At 45.8% G+C, this 15,803-nt stretch overlaps 1 protein-coding gene across 3 annotated transcripts in view; it reads left to right on the top strand.

Moving 5' to 3' along the window:
* Nucleotides 1-15,803, top strand: part of adam22 (ADAM metallopeptidase domain 22) — a 493,639-nt gene that overhangs the window by 366,742 nt on the left and 111,094 nt on the right. For all 3 annotated transcript variants that reach the window (XR_013576156.1, XM_078538421.1, XM_078538420.1), the window contains exons 18-21: nt 3,711-3,791; nt 4,255-4,305; nt 4,397-4,460; nt 8,264-8,369. Coding sequence is in view for 2 of the 3 variants with exons in the window: in XM_078538421.1 (XP_078394547.1) it covers nt 3,711-3,791; nt 4,255-4,305; nt 4,397-4,460; nt 8,264-8,369 (302 nt within the window). In the remaining variant the exon portion in view is untranslated. The remainder of the gene's footprint in view (nt 1-3,710; nt 3,792-4,254; nt 4,306-4,396; nt 4,461-8,263; nt 8,370-15,803) is intronic.

The following is a 15,803-nucleotide window of genomic DNA, read 5'->3' as shown; positions in this document are numbered from 1 at the left end:
GCTGGTTTAAGGTGGGGTGGGACAAGTAGAGCTGGATAGAGGGCCAGTGATAGGTGGAGATAACCAAAAGATGTCGAAAGACCTGCTGAGTTTTTCCAGGTATTTTTGTCTCTATCCCATAGAATTTCTTTCCAGTTTTTGGGCACAAGACCATTCCAGTTGTGCTGCTGTGCTGGAGGGCAATGTTGGGGGTGTGATAATTAAGCAAACACACAAGCATGGATGGGTTTACATCCCTTCAGGCTGAGCAGACCAGGGGTGCTCAACTTGGCAATTACTCGGGTGGAGTGGTGAGAACAATCAGCTAGTATATGTTTAACCAAAATGAAACCTTTTGGGTTTCAAAAACAAAGTTCCTACTTGCAAAGCTTGAAAATATAAAATAAGCAAATCTGTCACACAGGCTTAATTACTTTTCTAATTAGCTTATCAAAACGACATTTTCGAACAAATATTGATTTTGAGTCCTCGCTTAGTTAAGTGTTCAGGTGCAGCTACTTCGAGCTAATTGGGTTCCTTTACTGTGAGCACTGTTACTGTTCAAAGGTACATGTGCAAGTACATTCAGGAAACTTGAATGCAGATCGAGTTGCAATGAGATGCAAAGGTTAGCAAATAACAATGGAGCTTGTTTACAGCGAAAGTTAATTTACTGTTTTCACAATCCCGGATTCTCAGATATACTGTTCGGTGAAAGCCTCATTATTTGGTTCATGGAGTTAGTTTTATATTGAAGCCTTTTCAATGTATTCATTTGATATTCTTCATTCAAAGTACAGCTAAACCCCTATAAATACCGAATTTAGACAAAACACGATTCTAATCCCGTTCATATCCACTGTGATCTTTTTAAAAAAAACCTCATTCTGAACTAGCTGCTTGTACCTAAGTTCCAGATGCTCCCTCCAAATGGCTTAACAAATTTAGACAGTAAATTGAGCCAGACTTGCAACATCACTGGTTTGTGCTGAGTTAGTTGATCTCAGCTGGGAAATGGTGGAGGTTTCAGTGCCCTTCAGCCAGACAATGAAAAAAAATCAGCTAGAGATTAACTCCTCCAAATCATTACCAGGGTACTCCCTACTGGAAGCACTCAGGCTGGATTTTTGCTAACAAGGCAGGAAGGGCGAGTCAGGAAATTTCCCGACTCAGCAGTCCTAGCTCTATATAAATGACCCCTGCACGCGCTATTTTTGCTCCAGGGAATCATGTTTCGTGCTTGTATGATTCATACCCCATTCCCTTCCCTCTGACGGCAAAAATGGGATCTGCCTGAAATGGGAGCGGGACTTCCGCACTTTTACAATCCTGTATAAATGTCAGGCAGTGACAGAATAACACCTGCCTCCTCCTGAGTACATAACCTGCCAACAACCACTTGGATGAATTAGTAAAGATCTGCGGAACTGACCCCTAACAAGAAAGAGGGAAGAGAAAATTAGTGAGACTAAACATAAATAATTAGATCCTGTATGAAAATTTTAGGTAATTTCATCCAACACCTATAGCTGTTATACCTGTGAACTCTTGTGTGAAATGTGTTTCTATGCTCTGAGATCACACTATCATATCTCTGCAATTATTCCCTTGTACTCAATTTCTTGCTCTAGATGGCAGAGGGAGGGGAATCATCTGATGCAAAATGTTTCATACAATTGTGAAACTTTCCATTTAAACCAATAACTGAGGATTGATTTAAGGATCAATTAATTGATTTTTAAAAATTCATTCATGGGACGTGAGCTTTGCTGGCTGGGCCAGCATTTATTGCCCATCCCTAGTTGCCCTTGAGAAGGTGGTGTGGGCTGCCTTCTTTAACTGCTGCAGTCAAAGATCTCCAAGAATATTTGTCTGTATTAATAATCATTTTTGGCTAAACGGCTTTGAACAAATTTCACAAATTGTCCTGGTAAGGGAAAAGCTCTATACTGGGAGCATAGCTTTGTAAAATTGAGCTTTTTATTTTAATCACTTCAGTATCAATTTAATATTAAGGTAATTGGCAAAAGCACCAGAGGCAAAAGGAGGAGAAACCTTTTTCACAAAGTGAGTTGCTATGATCTTGAGTGCCTGGAATGGTGGTGGAAGCAGATTCAATAATAACTTTCAAAAGGGAATTGGAAAAATACATGAAGGGGAAATAAAATTGCAAGATGATGGGAAAAGGCATGGGAGTGGGACTAATTAGATAGCTCTTTCAAAGAGCAGACACAGGTAGGTTTGGCTTCTTTCTGTGTCTATAATTCTGTGACTTGTTTACCTCGTACCATGTCTTTCATTCCAATACAGGAAATTCAAAGCATGAGGATTTCTCCTTAGTTAACTTCTAAGATTTATTAACAAGTAGTACAATTTCAGTCTGTTGGTTCCCTGGTTCCTGTTTCCATTCCACTGTTGATTATCATTATGTCATACCCAATTATACCTGTGCATTTACTCAAAATATTTTGAGTCCTAGTTTTGTGTGTCCATTAAGAATACTGCAGCAATGTTGTATTTTAAAGAGATTGTTGATCCATCAAAATGAATATACAAATCTTCTGTGGAATTAGTAACTGTCCAAATGTAGCACACAAGTTGGCATAAGGGCTTAATTATGCAGAAACCAGCAGTTGTACCTCTGGTAAGGCAATAAGATAGATATGGGAAGAAAGCCATTTGGTGTTTTCTAGCACACTCATGCAGAAAAGGACTCATTGGGCAGAATTTTTCCCACGTTGGGCGGGAGTGGGCGGGGATCAGCTCCGCACCGCGATTTCAGGTGGGCGGGCCAGCTTGGAATGCGAGCGGCAGCTCTGAACGCTACCAGTGCGGGCGGGGGAGAGGAGGGAGAGTCGGGTCCAGCGCTGCTTCGCCCATGAGCGTGAAAGAACGCTTCAGTTTCCCTGAGGCACGGAGCATTGAAGCGATTGTTAGAAAAATAACTGAAAACATTAAAAATTTAATGAAACATGTCCCCTCACGTGTCTGTATCACACGAGATGGGACATGTTTTTATTTTTCAAAGAAACTTTTTATTTAAGTTGTAAAAGCTTTAGGAAACCTCATCCTGCTCGTGGATGAGGCTTCCTAAAAAACGTAAAGGCCGCCTGGCCTTTTCGCCTGCCCGCCAGCCGTAAGGTTGGACGGGCAGCGTTAATTTGATTTTAATTAGCTCACTAATGGCCTTAATAGGCCTTTCAGTTATTGACGGGCGCGCAGCTGACTCTGGCGAGTGCCGGCCGAATGAAATATCGCGAGAGAGGGCGATGACGTCGGGACGCACGCCTGATGTCATCACGCGTCATTTTTCGTTCCAGCCTGTCGGGCCCAACCCTGCACGCCGAATGTAAAATTGTGTCCATATTTATAGAATTCACTGGCTTCTGAAAGGATTTTGAGGCTTCTACCTCCAGAATACTACCTAGAAAGCCATTCTTCACATTGATTATTCCTGTTGTGAAGAGATTTCTGATGCTTGTCCTCAATGTTTCTTGGATCAATGCCATAACCATTAGCACTTATAGCCCATTGTTGAAAACTGCCTCGTATTAAATTCAATCCTTCTCCTAAAATATGGTAATAATTGCAATGAAGATAATTTTGTATACACGTCACAGTAAATCTCCTGTTTTCTGAATGGTGCTAAATCAGCATAAAATTTGTCAACACACAGAAAAATCCTACCTAATTGAAATTCAGACATTAACTATTGTTTATTCCTTTTGCAGTTTCAACGAAATGGATTTGTATGTCGCCAAGAAGTAAACGATTGTGACATTCCTGAGACCTGCACTGGAAATTCTAGTGAGGTGATTTCTTATCATGTATTTAATATTAAACCTATGTTGCAGAAAAATCTCTTAAAATTAAAGGGGAAAAAAGGATAGAAAACGGGATAAAAGGGGAAAAAACTACAGATAAATGAGTAAAAAATAAATAAATAATATAAATAAATAGAAGTGGGTAAAAAACAATAGGAAAAAAAACAATTATTTTTCTCTTAATTTCTTTCTTGTCCCCATATACATATATATTCTGTAGGCACGCTGATCATGTGTTGAGTCATACTCAATATAGTAGTATTTAGTATTCCCTGTGGAACACCTAAAAGGAAATTCTACTCCTATGCGTTATATCTGCCCTCCTTGTGATTCATGCACAACATTGACTCAGTATTATGTGTATAAATGCCAGGCCATCCTGATCATGTCATATCAGCTCTGGAAATATTATGCATCATAACTCTAACCATCCTTTTCTTTTTTTCTAAAGTGCCCATCAAATGTGCATAAAATGGATGGCTACGTCTGTGACAATGATCAGGTATATAATGGAGTTTGATTTCTCCTTTGGTGAATCGGATTGGTCTCTAAAGGTTATCTGCTCTGTACTTACCTCATTGCATTTCTTTCAGGGACTTTGTTATGGTGGGAGATGTAAAGCTAGAGAGCGACAATGCAAATACGTGTGGGGAGAAAGTAAGTAGATTATTATGACATATTATGACAAAAAATAAAAAGCCTTTCGTATTTTGGTTTATTCATCCATCCATATTTTGCTTTATATTTGCATTATATTTATATATTACCCCAGTACTTTGAATTGTCCTGCATGAATTGTCAAGGGGAATGAATCATATTCTATGGGCAATCAGTTTTCACCTTTTACTTTGGAACTAATAATTTCATTTGTAAGGTTTTCAAAATATTCAATATTCATATTTACCTACGTACACTTATTGTTCCATCTACTTCACAGGGCTGCCTCCAATGACAGGTGTGCCCACTGGGATAACCATGGAAACAATCCAAAACCACTTTCAAAGCTAGAGACACCTCTCATTAAAATGGGGGTTTTCAGAGTCCACTTGACCACACGGTGGTCAGATAGTTAAACAACTGCCACTGCCAGTACTTAACTCGGGTTTGCCAGTTTGGATCTGGCCATAAACAGAAAGACCTCTATCACACATTCGTTATGTCGGTCTGTGTGGAACTTCACCCACATTGGGAAAGCGCCTCATCAGATTGTCAAAGTCGCAATCATGACTGAACTAAGTGTACATATTTAGATGCTTTAATATCATTTTTGTGACTTTGGAGCAACAGTTCCAATGCTGTTCCTTTGTGCCCCTAAGCATAAGCAGCACAGTTTCAGCAGCAATGGAACCAAGGCTAAATAGGGAATTCCACCCTGTTATGTCAGGAATGTGTTGCTTGCCAGCAAGAAATTCTTTTTGAAAATTAGACCTTTAAAACATGGTGAGTGATGTTTTTAGTACAATAGAATGTTGAATATGCAACCTGGCCTGGACAAAAATATAAGCAGATATACTACAAGCTCAGATTCTCTCTCTCGCTCTCTCATTTTGTTCTTCCTCTTTTTGTGTGTCAACCTTTATTTATTGCACATAAGGAATGCTGTATAAATGAAAGCCATTGTTCTTTGTGTTTTACTTCTCTTTCTCAGCTCTTTCCCTGTCTCACCTCCCAGCTGGCAGAAACTGAGGAGGGCCACTTAAAACGAGGGCAGTCCCCTGTCCTCTCCAATCCCACTGCCTCACCCACCTGCACCTTTGAGAAGATCAGCAGGACATTCACCCCAAGCTGGTGGGCCTCCTGTTTAAATAAGCAGTTGAAGTCCCAGTGACATAATTGGGACCTATTCTGCAATTTTTGTTGATGCCTGAGTGGGGAAGCAGTGATGGCTTTCCCATCAGGCCAAAACTGTCCAGAGGGAGGGAGGGCCAAAGGTACCTGGGTTGGTAAATCTTTCTTTGTTTCACTTTCTGCTTATGTTGTTTTCTTGCTCCTCTTCAATATCTCCAACTGCTTATTTTCTCTGTGCTTTTCTCTCTTTGTCTAATTTATTGCCCCCGTCCACATGCCCTCATTTTTTTCCCTATGCTGCCTTATCTTTTCCCAAAGGCACCAAATGGTGTTGGAGGTATTAGGGATAAGGATAAGTCAAGAGTGTTAAAAGAAATTTAATAATTTAAACAAGATAATGGAAATGAGAATTGAGCACCGTGGCAAGTTTTTTAAATGGGCTGTATATAGGACTATTAGCTGTAGAACCAGGTTAGGAAATTGATTAGTGCCTTGAAAGAGACTGTTAAATGGCCTAACAGTGTCTTGTTGATTAATATATAACTAAGTTACATGAGAATATGATATACAGCCGCTTTGTAAATTGACTGTGGTAATGTTGGACAATGCTGCCCTCTCCTGGTATGTTTGGGCTTCACCTCAGAGGACACCTGTGGCAAGTTGTCATCTGTGGTCATTGTACAGTAGTTGTCTTCTTTCTTCAGCTATCATCTCTTCCTACCTTTATTTAAACCTCTGCCCACTGTAAGCCCCTATGCTACTCGATTGTCTTCAACTGTTAAATTAAACTGTGATGCATTTTATAATCTTTATTACTGTATGGCTAAACTTCCATTTTGGAAATATGGAAGCATCTTGGATAGGTAGGAAATGGCACACTCAAAATATATTTTTTTTCTGTGTAGAACAAGTTATTGGCCAGTGGATTTTTCTTGGGGTTATTCTTCATTTCTAAGCTGCCATTTCTCCTGCAAATCAGCCGGCTGGCTGATTAGAAGTAGGCGTGGAATTTTGGTGCAGCAGGGGGCCTTTGGCTAGTCGTGAAGGAACATTTGTCAGATACTAGCTGCAGAGAGAGTTTTTTTTGGAGGTTTTGCAGACAGTCTTGCAAGAAGGAAAATGGAGGGCAGCCCAGGCAGGGGAGACCCAAACCTCCCACAAAGAAACTTACATTTTTTTTTAATAAACATACCTGTTTGGATCCCTTCCAGCCGCTGGATCCTGCTGCCACTGTCCTCACTCGGCACCTTTCTGCTCAGGCCACCCATTCAATTGCAGGCAGAACCCGATGGCATCGTTGCATCCCGACCTGCATCGTTAAAGAAGGATCCCCACTGTCTTTAGGTCGCTGTCCAAGCTGCCTGCACAAAAGTGCAAGTTAAAACTCAAGTCATCGGGACGGGAGCAGGTCATTAGCAAGTTAGTCACCTGACTGAATTTTAATTAGCCGCCTGTAGTTACTATCGCCCCTCTAATTGTTGATAGCTTTTTACTTGCAAAAATTATGAGCCCCCATTTTTGAAATCCTGGGCTGAATTTTATGTGCCCCCTCCACGAGGGCCTGTTTCCTGCAGGGGGGGGCATGTAAACTGGGGTGGGCGCCCATCCCACCATCTTCCCGCCCATGCCTGAGTTCACCTTGATAATACAGGGGATGGGTGAGCACTTGAACCCCCCCTCCTTCCTTCCTACCTGCTCGCTCCCTTAAGCCCACCCCCTCCCCCACCCACTGGCCCTCTCCCTAACCTTCTCAAACCTTCCCGGCCCAAGACCCCAGACTTACCTGCTTCTGAATCCAATGCCTTGTCACCGACATCCTCCTGGCACTGCCTGGGCGGATGGAGCTGCCAGCCCCCTTGTTAATGATTCCCACAGCACGTTATGGCTGCAGGGCAGGTCGGTGATTTCCAGGGGAGCGAGCCATCCGCCCCCTATATAATTCTGCCCCCTGTGTCAGTTGCGGGGGAGGCGGTGGCATAGTGATATTGTCACAGGGTAATGCTCTGGGGATCCAGGTTTGAATCCCACCACAGCAGATGGTGGTGAAATTTGAATTCAATAAAAATCTGGAATTAAAAGTCTGATGATAACCATTGTCGATTGTTGTAAAAATCCATCTAGTTCACCAATGTCCTTTAGGGAAGGAAATCTTCCATCCTTACCTGGTCTGGCCTACATATGACTCCAGACCCAGAGCAATGTGGTTGACCCTTCAATGTCCTCTGAACAAGGGCCATTAAGGATAGACAATAAATGTTGGCCTAACTAGCAACATCCAAATTCCATGAACAAATGAAAAAAAAAGTGGAAAGTTGTGAACATGCTGAGGAATACCAATCATGTCACTTCCACATTGAATTATATGCCATAAAAAGGCACATGGCCATTGTTAAATCTATTTTAAACACAGCTTAGAACTGCAGGTGTGTATTGGCAGTTATCCAGCATGTAGACATGTTATTTTTGGCAACTGAATTATTTGAAAGATTCTCCTATAACCCTGAGAGTTAGTGATGGGCACACCTCAACATAAGTGCCAAGGTGTGCCTGTTGGGCTGCTCTGTCATTTTATGCCCCTGCTTGCCGACTGGAAAATTCTTCCCCAACTTTCTTCCTTTGAATTCTTTTAATGGTTTTTGTTAGAAACTAAAATACATCCATTTATTTCTTAGGAGCAAGAGCTGCGGACAAATTATGTTATGAAAAGCTTAACATTGAAGGGACCGAGAAAGGAAACTGTGGCAAAAACAAAGACACCTGGATCCAATGTAATAAACAGTAAGTCAATTCCTCACCAACACCATTTCACATATGATAATACTGCCATTTAAATTTTGTGTTAACGGACCAAAAAGTTTCAAAACACTTCACACAAGAATTTATTTTGGAAGTGAAATGATTGCTGTCATTTAGACAAACAGCCACCCTGTTGATTTTTGGGGGTGCTGAACCCCTCATTGTTATGGGAACGGATAGCAAAACCTCAGTCGTGAGACTTATGAGATGAAGTCAGAACAAGTTTATTAAGTTTTCATGTAAACTACAGCAATAAACTCAGGCAGTGATTTACAGTCTAACGCAGGTTATATACTTCCCTTATTATGACAGGGCAGGGAGTGCACAATGACTTCTGTTCTTGCAACTTTAGGTCTTTGCCTGTTCTTCCCTGTTCCTCTCTCTCCCTTCTTATCTCCTATCTTGTTCTCTTGCCTCTAGATCTCTCCACCATGTACATCTGCTTGGGAGGCCCTCTTTTATCCTGGATCTTATCCAATTAACCCCTCTCTCTCCCCAGTCATCTTCACCCCAATAGTTGAGCATGCTTTTCTTGAGCAACCAGGAATAGTTTGTGTGGTTGTTGCTAACCTTACATAATTATATAATGCCCTTTGTATTTACCACTGTATCTCAAGGCTTTTATATCTGTGGTCTCTTATTTTATAGAGAGATGCATTTACATTAGGTGCTTGACTTTATCTGACACAAACAGTTCTCAGACAGCTTCAAAATCTCAGCTTGTTGCTGCGAGTAAGCTCTTGCACAAATTGACCATTTTCCCATGGGCCCACTGCCTTGCATTTTCCTGAAAAATCCACACAGCCCTACACCCCTTACCAACCACCCCACTCACACCCTGCTCCCCACCCACCTCACCCACCCACACACCCCTACACCCCTTACCAACCACCCTACTCACTCCCCACCCACCTCACCCACCCACACACCCCGACACCCCTTACCAACCATCCCACTCACACCCCGCTACCCACCCACCTCACCCACCCACATACCCCTACACCTCTTACCAACATACCCCACTCACACCCCGCTCCCCACCCACCCCGACACCCCTTACCAACCATCCCACTCACACTTCGCTACCCACACACCCCGACACCCCTTACCAACCATCCCACTCACACTCCGCTACCCACCCACCCACACACCCCTACACCCCTTACCAACCACCCCACTCACACCTCGCTACCCACCCACACACCCCGACACCCCTTACCAACCACCCCACTCATACCCCGCTCCCCACCCATCTCACCCACCTACACACCCCTACACCCCTTACCAACCACCCCACTCACACCCCGCTCCCCACCCACACACCCCGACACCCCTTACCAACCATCCCACTCACACCCTCTCCCCCAGCCCCCCACTCATCCTCCTCAGATAGAGTTGGTGGTTGGCTCTTTGGGGACAAGGGCTGCTCTCTACGGACATGGCTGATGACACCTTGAGAAATCCTGCAACTGATGAACAGGAAAGGTATAACTGGAGCCCTCAAGCATAAGGTTGCTTACAGAGCAAGCTATCCAGTGGCTGAAGATACGATTCAGGTGCCTGGAGAAATCTGGGAACATTCTTCAGTGTACACCAGCAGGGCTGTCCTGAATGGTACTGTGCCATGCACAACATTGCACTGCAGAAAGGAGAAGGGCTGCAGAAGGAGGAAGGTGGGGACTGCACTGCATCCTCAAAGGTAGAGGAGATGGAAAAGGAAAAGCAGCAGACGAAGGTCTTACGCAGTTGCCTGCAGCTGCCTAATACGGGCACGATTCAGCTAACCTGACTGTGTGAAGACATGTGGCACACTATTGCTACCGTTCTCCTTGACACAAAGGCCAGAATTGTCCGCTCCTGTTGGTGGTACGTGTCATGGCAGGTGAGTGGGGAGAATTCGGTGGGAGGGGCAGAAATCGGTTTTACATCAGCGTGAAAATCACAGCGGGATTATCCGATGGTGTCCACCGTGGCAGAACGCCAATCTCGCTGGAGGCCGGTGTGAACCTGATTTGCATGCTGCTAATGGGATGCAAAGTGAGGCCTGACCGAAATCGACCCCCGTGCCAGATTTACCGTTAAGCCAGTGGGAAAGCACAACAGCCCAGAACACGTCTGGACAAGTGTGAACTGCAGAAGTCGGGACTTACCTTTAGGGTCTTGCTCAGATCGCAGACAGAGCGAGGAGAAGATGCTGGAGCCCGACAGCTCCGGGACCCTGGAGGATCGCATGCATTGCATGCTGGGCGGACCTTCATGCAGCTGCTTTGACTTCATTGAGGCATCAGAACTTCACAGGCTTCACCACGGGCTGGTACAAGTGATCGGCAAAGTGGCTAGGGAGAGGAAGGTCAAGGTGTGAGTGGGAGAGGAAGGTGTAATGGGGGGGAAGTGAGGGGGACAAAGGTGCTGGGGGGGGTGACATTGGGAAGGGGAGGGCAAAGGTTGAGTTTGGGGGTGGGGGACAAAGGGGTTGGGAGGGGGAATGAAGGTGTCCAGGGGGAGCAGGTAGTATGTGGGGAGGAGGGAGTCCGGGGGTTAGGAAGGAGTAATGTGGGAGAATGCTGCAAGTGGGGAGGTAAATGTAAGGGGGGAGGAAGATGGAGGGAGTTTGGAGGGGGAAAAGTGCCTGGAGGAGGAGGGAGTAAGGGTGGAGGAGGGAGTAAGGGTGGAGGAGGGACTAAAGGTGGTGGAGGGAGTAAGTTGGGGGTAGAATGTCCAGGTGAACATGCGAGGGAGGGATTTGTGAAGTCAGTGCCTCCTGAAGATAAAACTCAGGGTGGGCATGGTAGGAGGGAATGGTGAGTGTGAGAGGGGGCAGAGGGAGCTGGTAGGGTGGGGACATTAGGATGCATCCTTACCAGTTGAAGGGGCGGCAAGGGTGGTAGGTGGGGACACAGAAGCAAACACAGATCCTGGAGTTGGGAAGGAGGATGTCAGAGAGGTCATTGTGGATAGGGGCGGGATTTTCAAGAAGGAGGGAACGTGCATGTTCATCTGGTCATTTGTGAAGGAGAAGGGTTCAGCTGTAGGGTAACGGTCGGGAGGCGAAAGATGATGCCGGGAGAGTCAACTGTGATGAGGGAAAGGACATGGGTGACTGGGGCAGGGAAAGGACAGGGGAGCTTAGGAGAAACTTGACCACGACCATCCTTTTCAAATCGAAAGTGAGCGGAGCCTCATGTTGGACAGACACAGGTGCTGCATGGGAGTGTGGTCAGTGGGCGGGCGGAGATGCAGCTCAGCTCAGATGGAGAACTGAAGTAGAACCACAGCAGGCAGCATTGAAAATGCTCGGGATAGTGAGATACGTTTGATGAATGAAGGCTCCGCATGCGTGGGGGAATGCTTGCAAGAGCCTCCGAAAGGCCCTATCACACACACACACACACTTCTCCCTCCAAAATCACTCGTGGTCCAGCTGCGTGAAGCTGACCTGCTGGTGGGGGTGATGCAAGGGGAGAACTCATGAGGCCTGTCAATGAAGCTGAAAGACAACATTACACATTATTCAGTGAAAGTGAATATATTTTCAGATTTTAAAGTGACAAAATGTGTTCACCCGTACAACCACTTGTGGTCAGAATTTTTTTTTTATTCATTCACGGGATGTGAGCTTCACTGCCTGGGTCAGCATTTAATGCCCTTGAGAAGGTGGCTTTAGCCAGTACCACCACCATCAACACCCCTTCGACCTTTTGTTTATGACATCTTTTGCAATCTCTCCTTTGCCTCCACCTATCACTGGCCTTCTATCCAGCTTCACCTGTCGTCCCCCCTCCGCCTTAAACAGTAAACATTTCACCACATTTCTACTTCTCTTTAGTTCTGAAGAAGAGTCATCTGGACTCGAAATGTTAACTCTTTCTCTCCACAGATGCTGTCAGACCTGCTGAGTTTTTCCAGTAATTTTTGTTTTTATCCCCACTTCTGACCTTATGATGGAAGGAAGGTCATTGATGAAGCAGTTGAAGATATTTGGGCCTAGGACACTACCCTGAGGAACTCCTACAGTGATGTCCAGGAACTGAGATGATTGACCTCCAACAACCACAACTACCTTCCTTTGTGCTAGGTATGACTCCGACCAGCGGAGGGTTTTCCCCTCATTCCCATTGACTCCAGTTTTGCTAGGGCTCCTTGATGTCACACTCAGTCAAATGCTGCCTTGATGTCAAAGGCAGTCACTCTCACCTCACCTCTGGAGTTCAGCTGTTTTGTCCACGTTTGGAACAAGGCTGCAACGAGGGCCGGGATTTTCCAGCCCCATCACGGGCAGGACCCAGGGCAGGCGAGGTGGTGCCCCAGCCAGAGGCCCATTGACTTGTGGTGGGACCGGACAATCCTGGCAGCGAGTGGGTGCAGAAAATCCAGCCTGTGATCAGGACCCGAGTGGCTCTGGTGGAACTCAAACTGGGCGACAGTGAGCAGGTTATTGCTCAGCAAGTGCTGCTTAATAGCACTGTTGATGAGCCCTTTCATCACATTTTGATGATGGAGAGTAGGCTGACGGGGTGTTAATTGGCCGGGTTGGATTTGGCCTGCTTTTTGGATCCATGTAAACCAAAATAGAGATAAGAAGTGCATAGCAGCAGAGTCAAAAGCAGGAGAGAGAGCACTCATAGTTGCGTTGAGAGAGGGATGATGTAGTGCAGGATCCGTGGGTGTTCATCGCCAACTTCACTGTCGCTGCAGGCACGGTCCATGTCCTCAAGATCATAGTGATGGCACGCTCCTCGAAGTGAGTGAGGGACATAACCTGGGCCACTCCATCCCCGGTCTGGGACCTCTCCCTCCTATTGTGAGCCAGCTTTTCCTGCATGAAGACAGATGGAGAGAGTGTGAGCAGCATGCATGTCACTGTGTGGAATGTTTGAGTGGTGAGAAGAGCCATAGACAGGATAAGGATGCGAGCTCCAGATGATATGAACCTGATGGAGATGTGAAGGTGTCTGTGAGAGTTAGTGGTGTTGTACCTTGAGGTGTGAGATCCCTGTGGATGTATGATGGATTTGGGAGCTGTGTTGAGAGTGATGAGGCGATTGACTTCCCTGGTGGAATGGATTAGGGCATTCATCCTCTTCCTGCACTGGATCCTCTCTGCCCTTTTGGCGCTGACTGCTGCTGTCACCACCTCCCAAGCCAGCTTGGTGACTCTGGTGGACCAACATCAAGGCCAGAGCAGGGGTAGGGGACATTACAGAGGACTTCAACTGCGTCCAGCAGGTGCCTCAGAATGGCATCACTAAATTTGGGGGTTGCTGTCACCTTTGCTTTCGGTACCAACTGTCACCTGGTGCAGTCCTGATCTGTAGACATGAAGTAGGCCGCTCTCTGGTGCACTTTAAATATGGCGCCCGGAGCGAGGAAGTGCTGAGGTCACGGTGTGGCGGGTAGATTCGAGCCTGCCTGCCAGCATTCTGGCGTGTTTCCTATGAATGCATTAATAATGAGGTGGGACGTGCCAGGAAGGGGACGGTACGGCGTGAAAATCCGCCATTGCGGCCAGTGGGTAAAACGTCTTCTTTCACGCCCGCTACTGCACTTAGTGCAAATCTGGGACGATTCCGCCAAAGCATTCCCACAGTTCATATCTTTCCATTTAACTGACACCCATTGCTCCTCTTCAACTCTGGTTATGTCATTTTCCTCAAAACAAATGGCCATTTAGCAGGCAAGAGGAAAGAATGGGGATGACTGGACAATGGAGACCTGAAATGCAGTTTATGGGGTTTTTTTAAGCATTGAAAATAAAATTGACACAAGGACCTACTTATGAATACCCAATTGAAGCTACAAAATGTTTCGCTTCATTTGAACTTCTATACTGTGTGACCCCCCTCCCTACTCCCCGCCCACCACTTGCCCCCTTCCCCCCATGGCTTCACAAGAGCTAGAGGTAGGCAGTTCATTCCCCTGCTCTAACAGCTGGGATGCTTGTGGCAATGGGCCCTCTGTTTTAAGGTGTATGATGGCCCCACCTTTGCTGAGCAGACTTGGCCATTGGATCATGAGGTAGCAATTGGGGCTCTGAGGGAGGTGGGGGCAAACGGAGAAGAATAGGAGCCACTTGAGCAGACCCTACGCTTCCATATACCCTTTCTCCATCTCCCCTCTCAGGGCTAACCTGTAGCTTGCTGCTAGATAAGAGCTGGAAAACACTTTGCTGCCCTTCAATGAGACGGAATGGGTGAAGATGAGGCTCTCCTCCATCTTGTTTAAACTGACAGAATGAAAGTGCAGGCCATTAACCAGAGTGCACTTGGTGGCCAACTGCATCTGAAATTCCATAGGGTTGGCCACTCTTCCCATGTTGGTGGACATCAGCACAAAGGCCTGAGACATCATGGCACTCACGTTTGAGACGGCTTCCTCCAATTTCTCTCCCTAATCTTGCACAGTGCTTCTGGATAACCTGACAGAACGCCATACAACCCAAGCGACACAAGGTTTTGCCCATACGCTGCAGAGTTGGTGAGAACTCATGTTTACCTCCGTTGGGGAAAGTCTGCCGTATTAAGTGGTCAAGAGATGGCCACAGAGGTAGGCCTTCCCTGGGTTCAAGGACCCTGAGCTGCTGGCCAATCAGGCCCAGGATCAGCGAGGGACCCAGGCGACAGGTGAGGGAGGATGGGATGGAGACCATGAGGAGGGAGTCGTTGGCTGGGGGTAGGGCTGGGGAGCCGTAAGAAAAGACAGGGGCAGGCTCTCAGTAGCCCCCCACTCCATTCCTGATACCAAGTCCCTTGATCAGGCACTAACAGTGTTTTGATTTTTGGTCTCCCCATGTGGCAACTGCCCTGCCCACCATTGGTTGAATACCAGCAGCGGCAGGATAAGGCCCTTAAGTGGGCATTAATTGCAGAGGGATATGCTGTACCATGAGGTTACAGATTGTGGTTGTATACAATTCTGCTGCTGCTGATGGATCACAGTGCCTCATGGATGCCCAGTTTTGAGTTGCTAGATCTATTCAAAATCTATCCCATTTGTCGTGACCATGCAATTATACCCACGGACTAATGGGAAATAGACATGTTACTTTCAAGAAAAAATGGAGAATGGACAACCCATTTTGAAACAAGATGGAGTTGAGAGGTCAGATGACCTCCCTTCTTGCCTGCCAATATACATGAAAGTGCACAAGGCTGAAAGTTAGCCTGCTTGTCTGGCAGAACATTAAAATGCAACCAACCTTTTTTGGGACAATCCATTGAGAATACATTAAAATGCAACAGATCTTTCCTGTGGATTTAATAATTGTTATTATCCAAATATCTGCAGAAAATAAGACACAATGGTCCTGCAGACATCTTGGCTGCAGAATGGAATGTCACAAGATGGTAGTGAGGTGAATCCCACTCATTTACAAGGAGCTGCAAATGGCTGAAACTCAAGCCCTTTTGCATGTGAATG

This window comes from Cetorhinus maximus, chromosome 3 (assembly GCF_964194155.1).
Source record: "Cetorhinus maximus chromosome 3, sCetMax3.hap1.1, whole genome shotgun sequence".
Lineage (NCBI taxonomy): Eukaryota > Metazoa > Chordata > Chondrichthyes > Lamniformes > Cetorhinidae > Cetorhinus > Cetorhinus maximus.
This window is presented reverse-complemented; position numbering and strand designations above follow the sequence as displayed.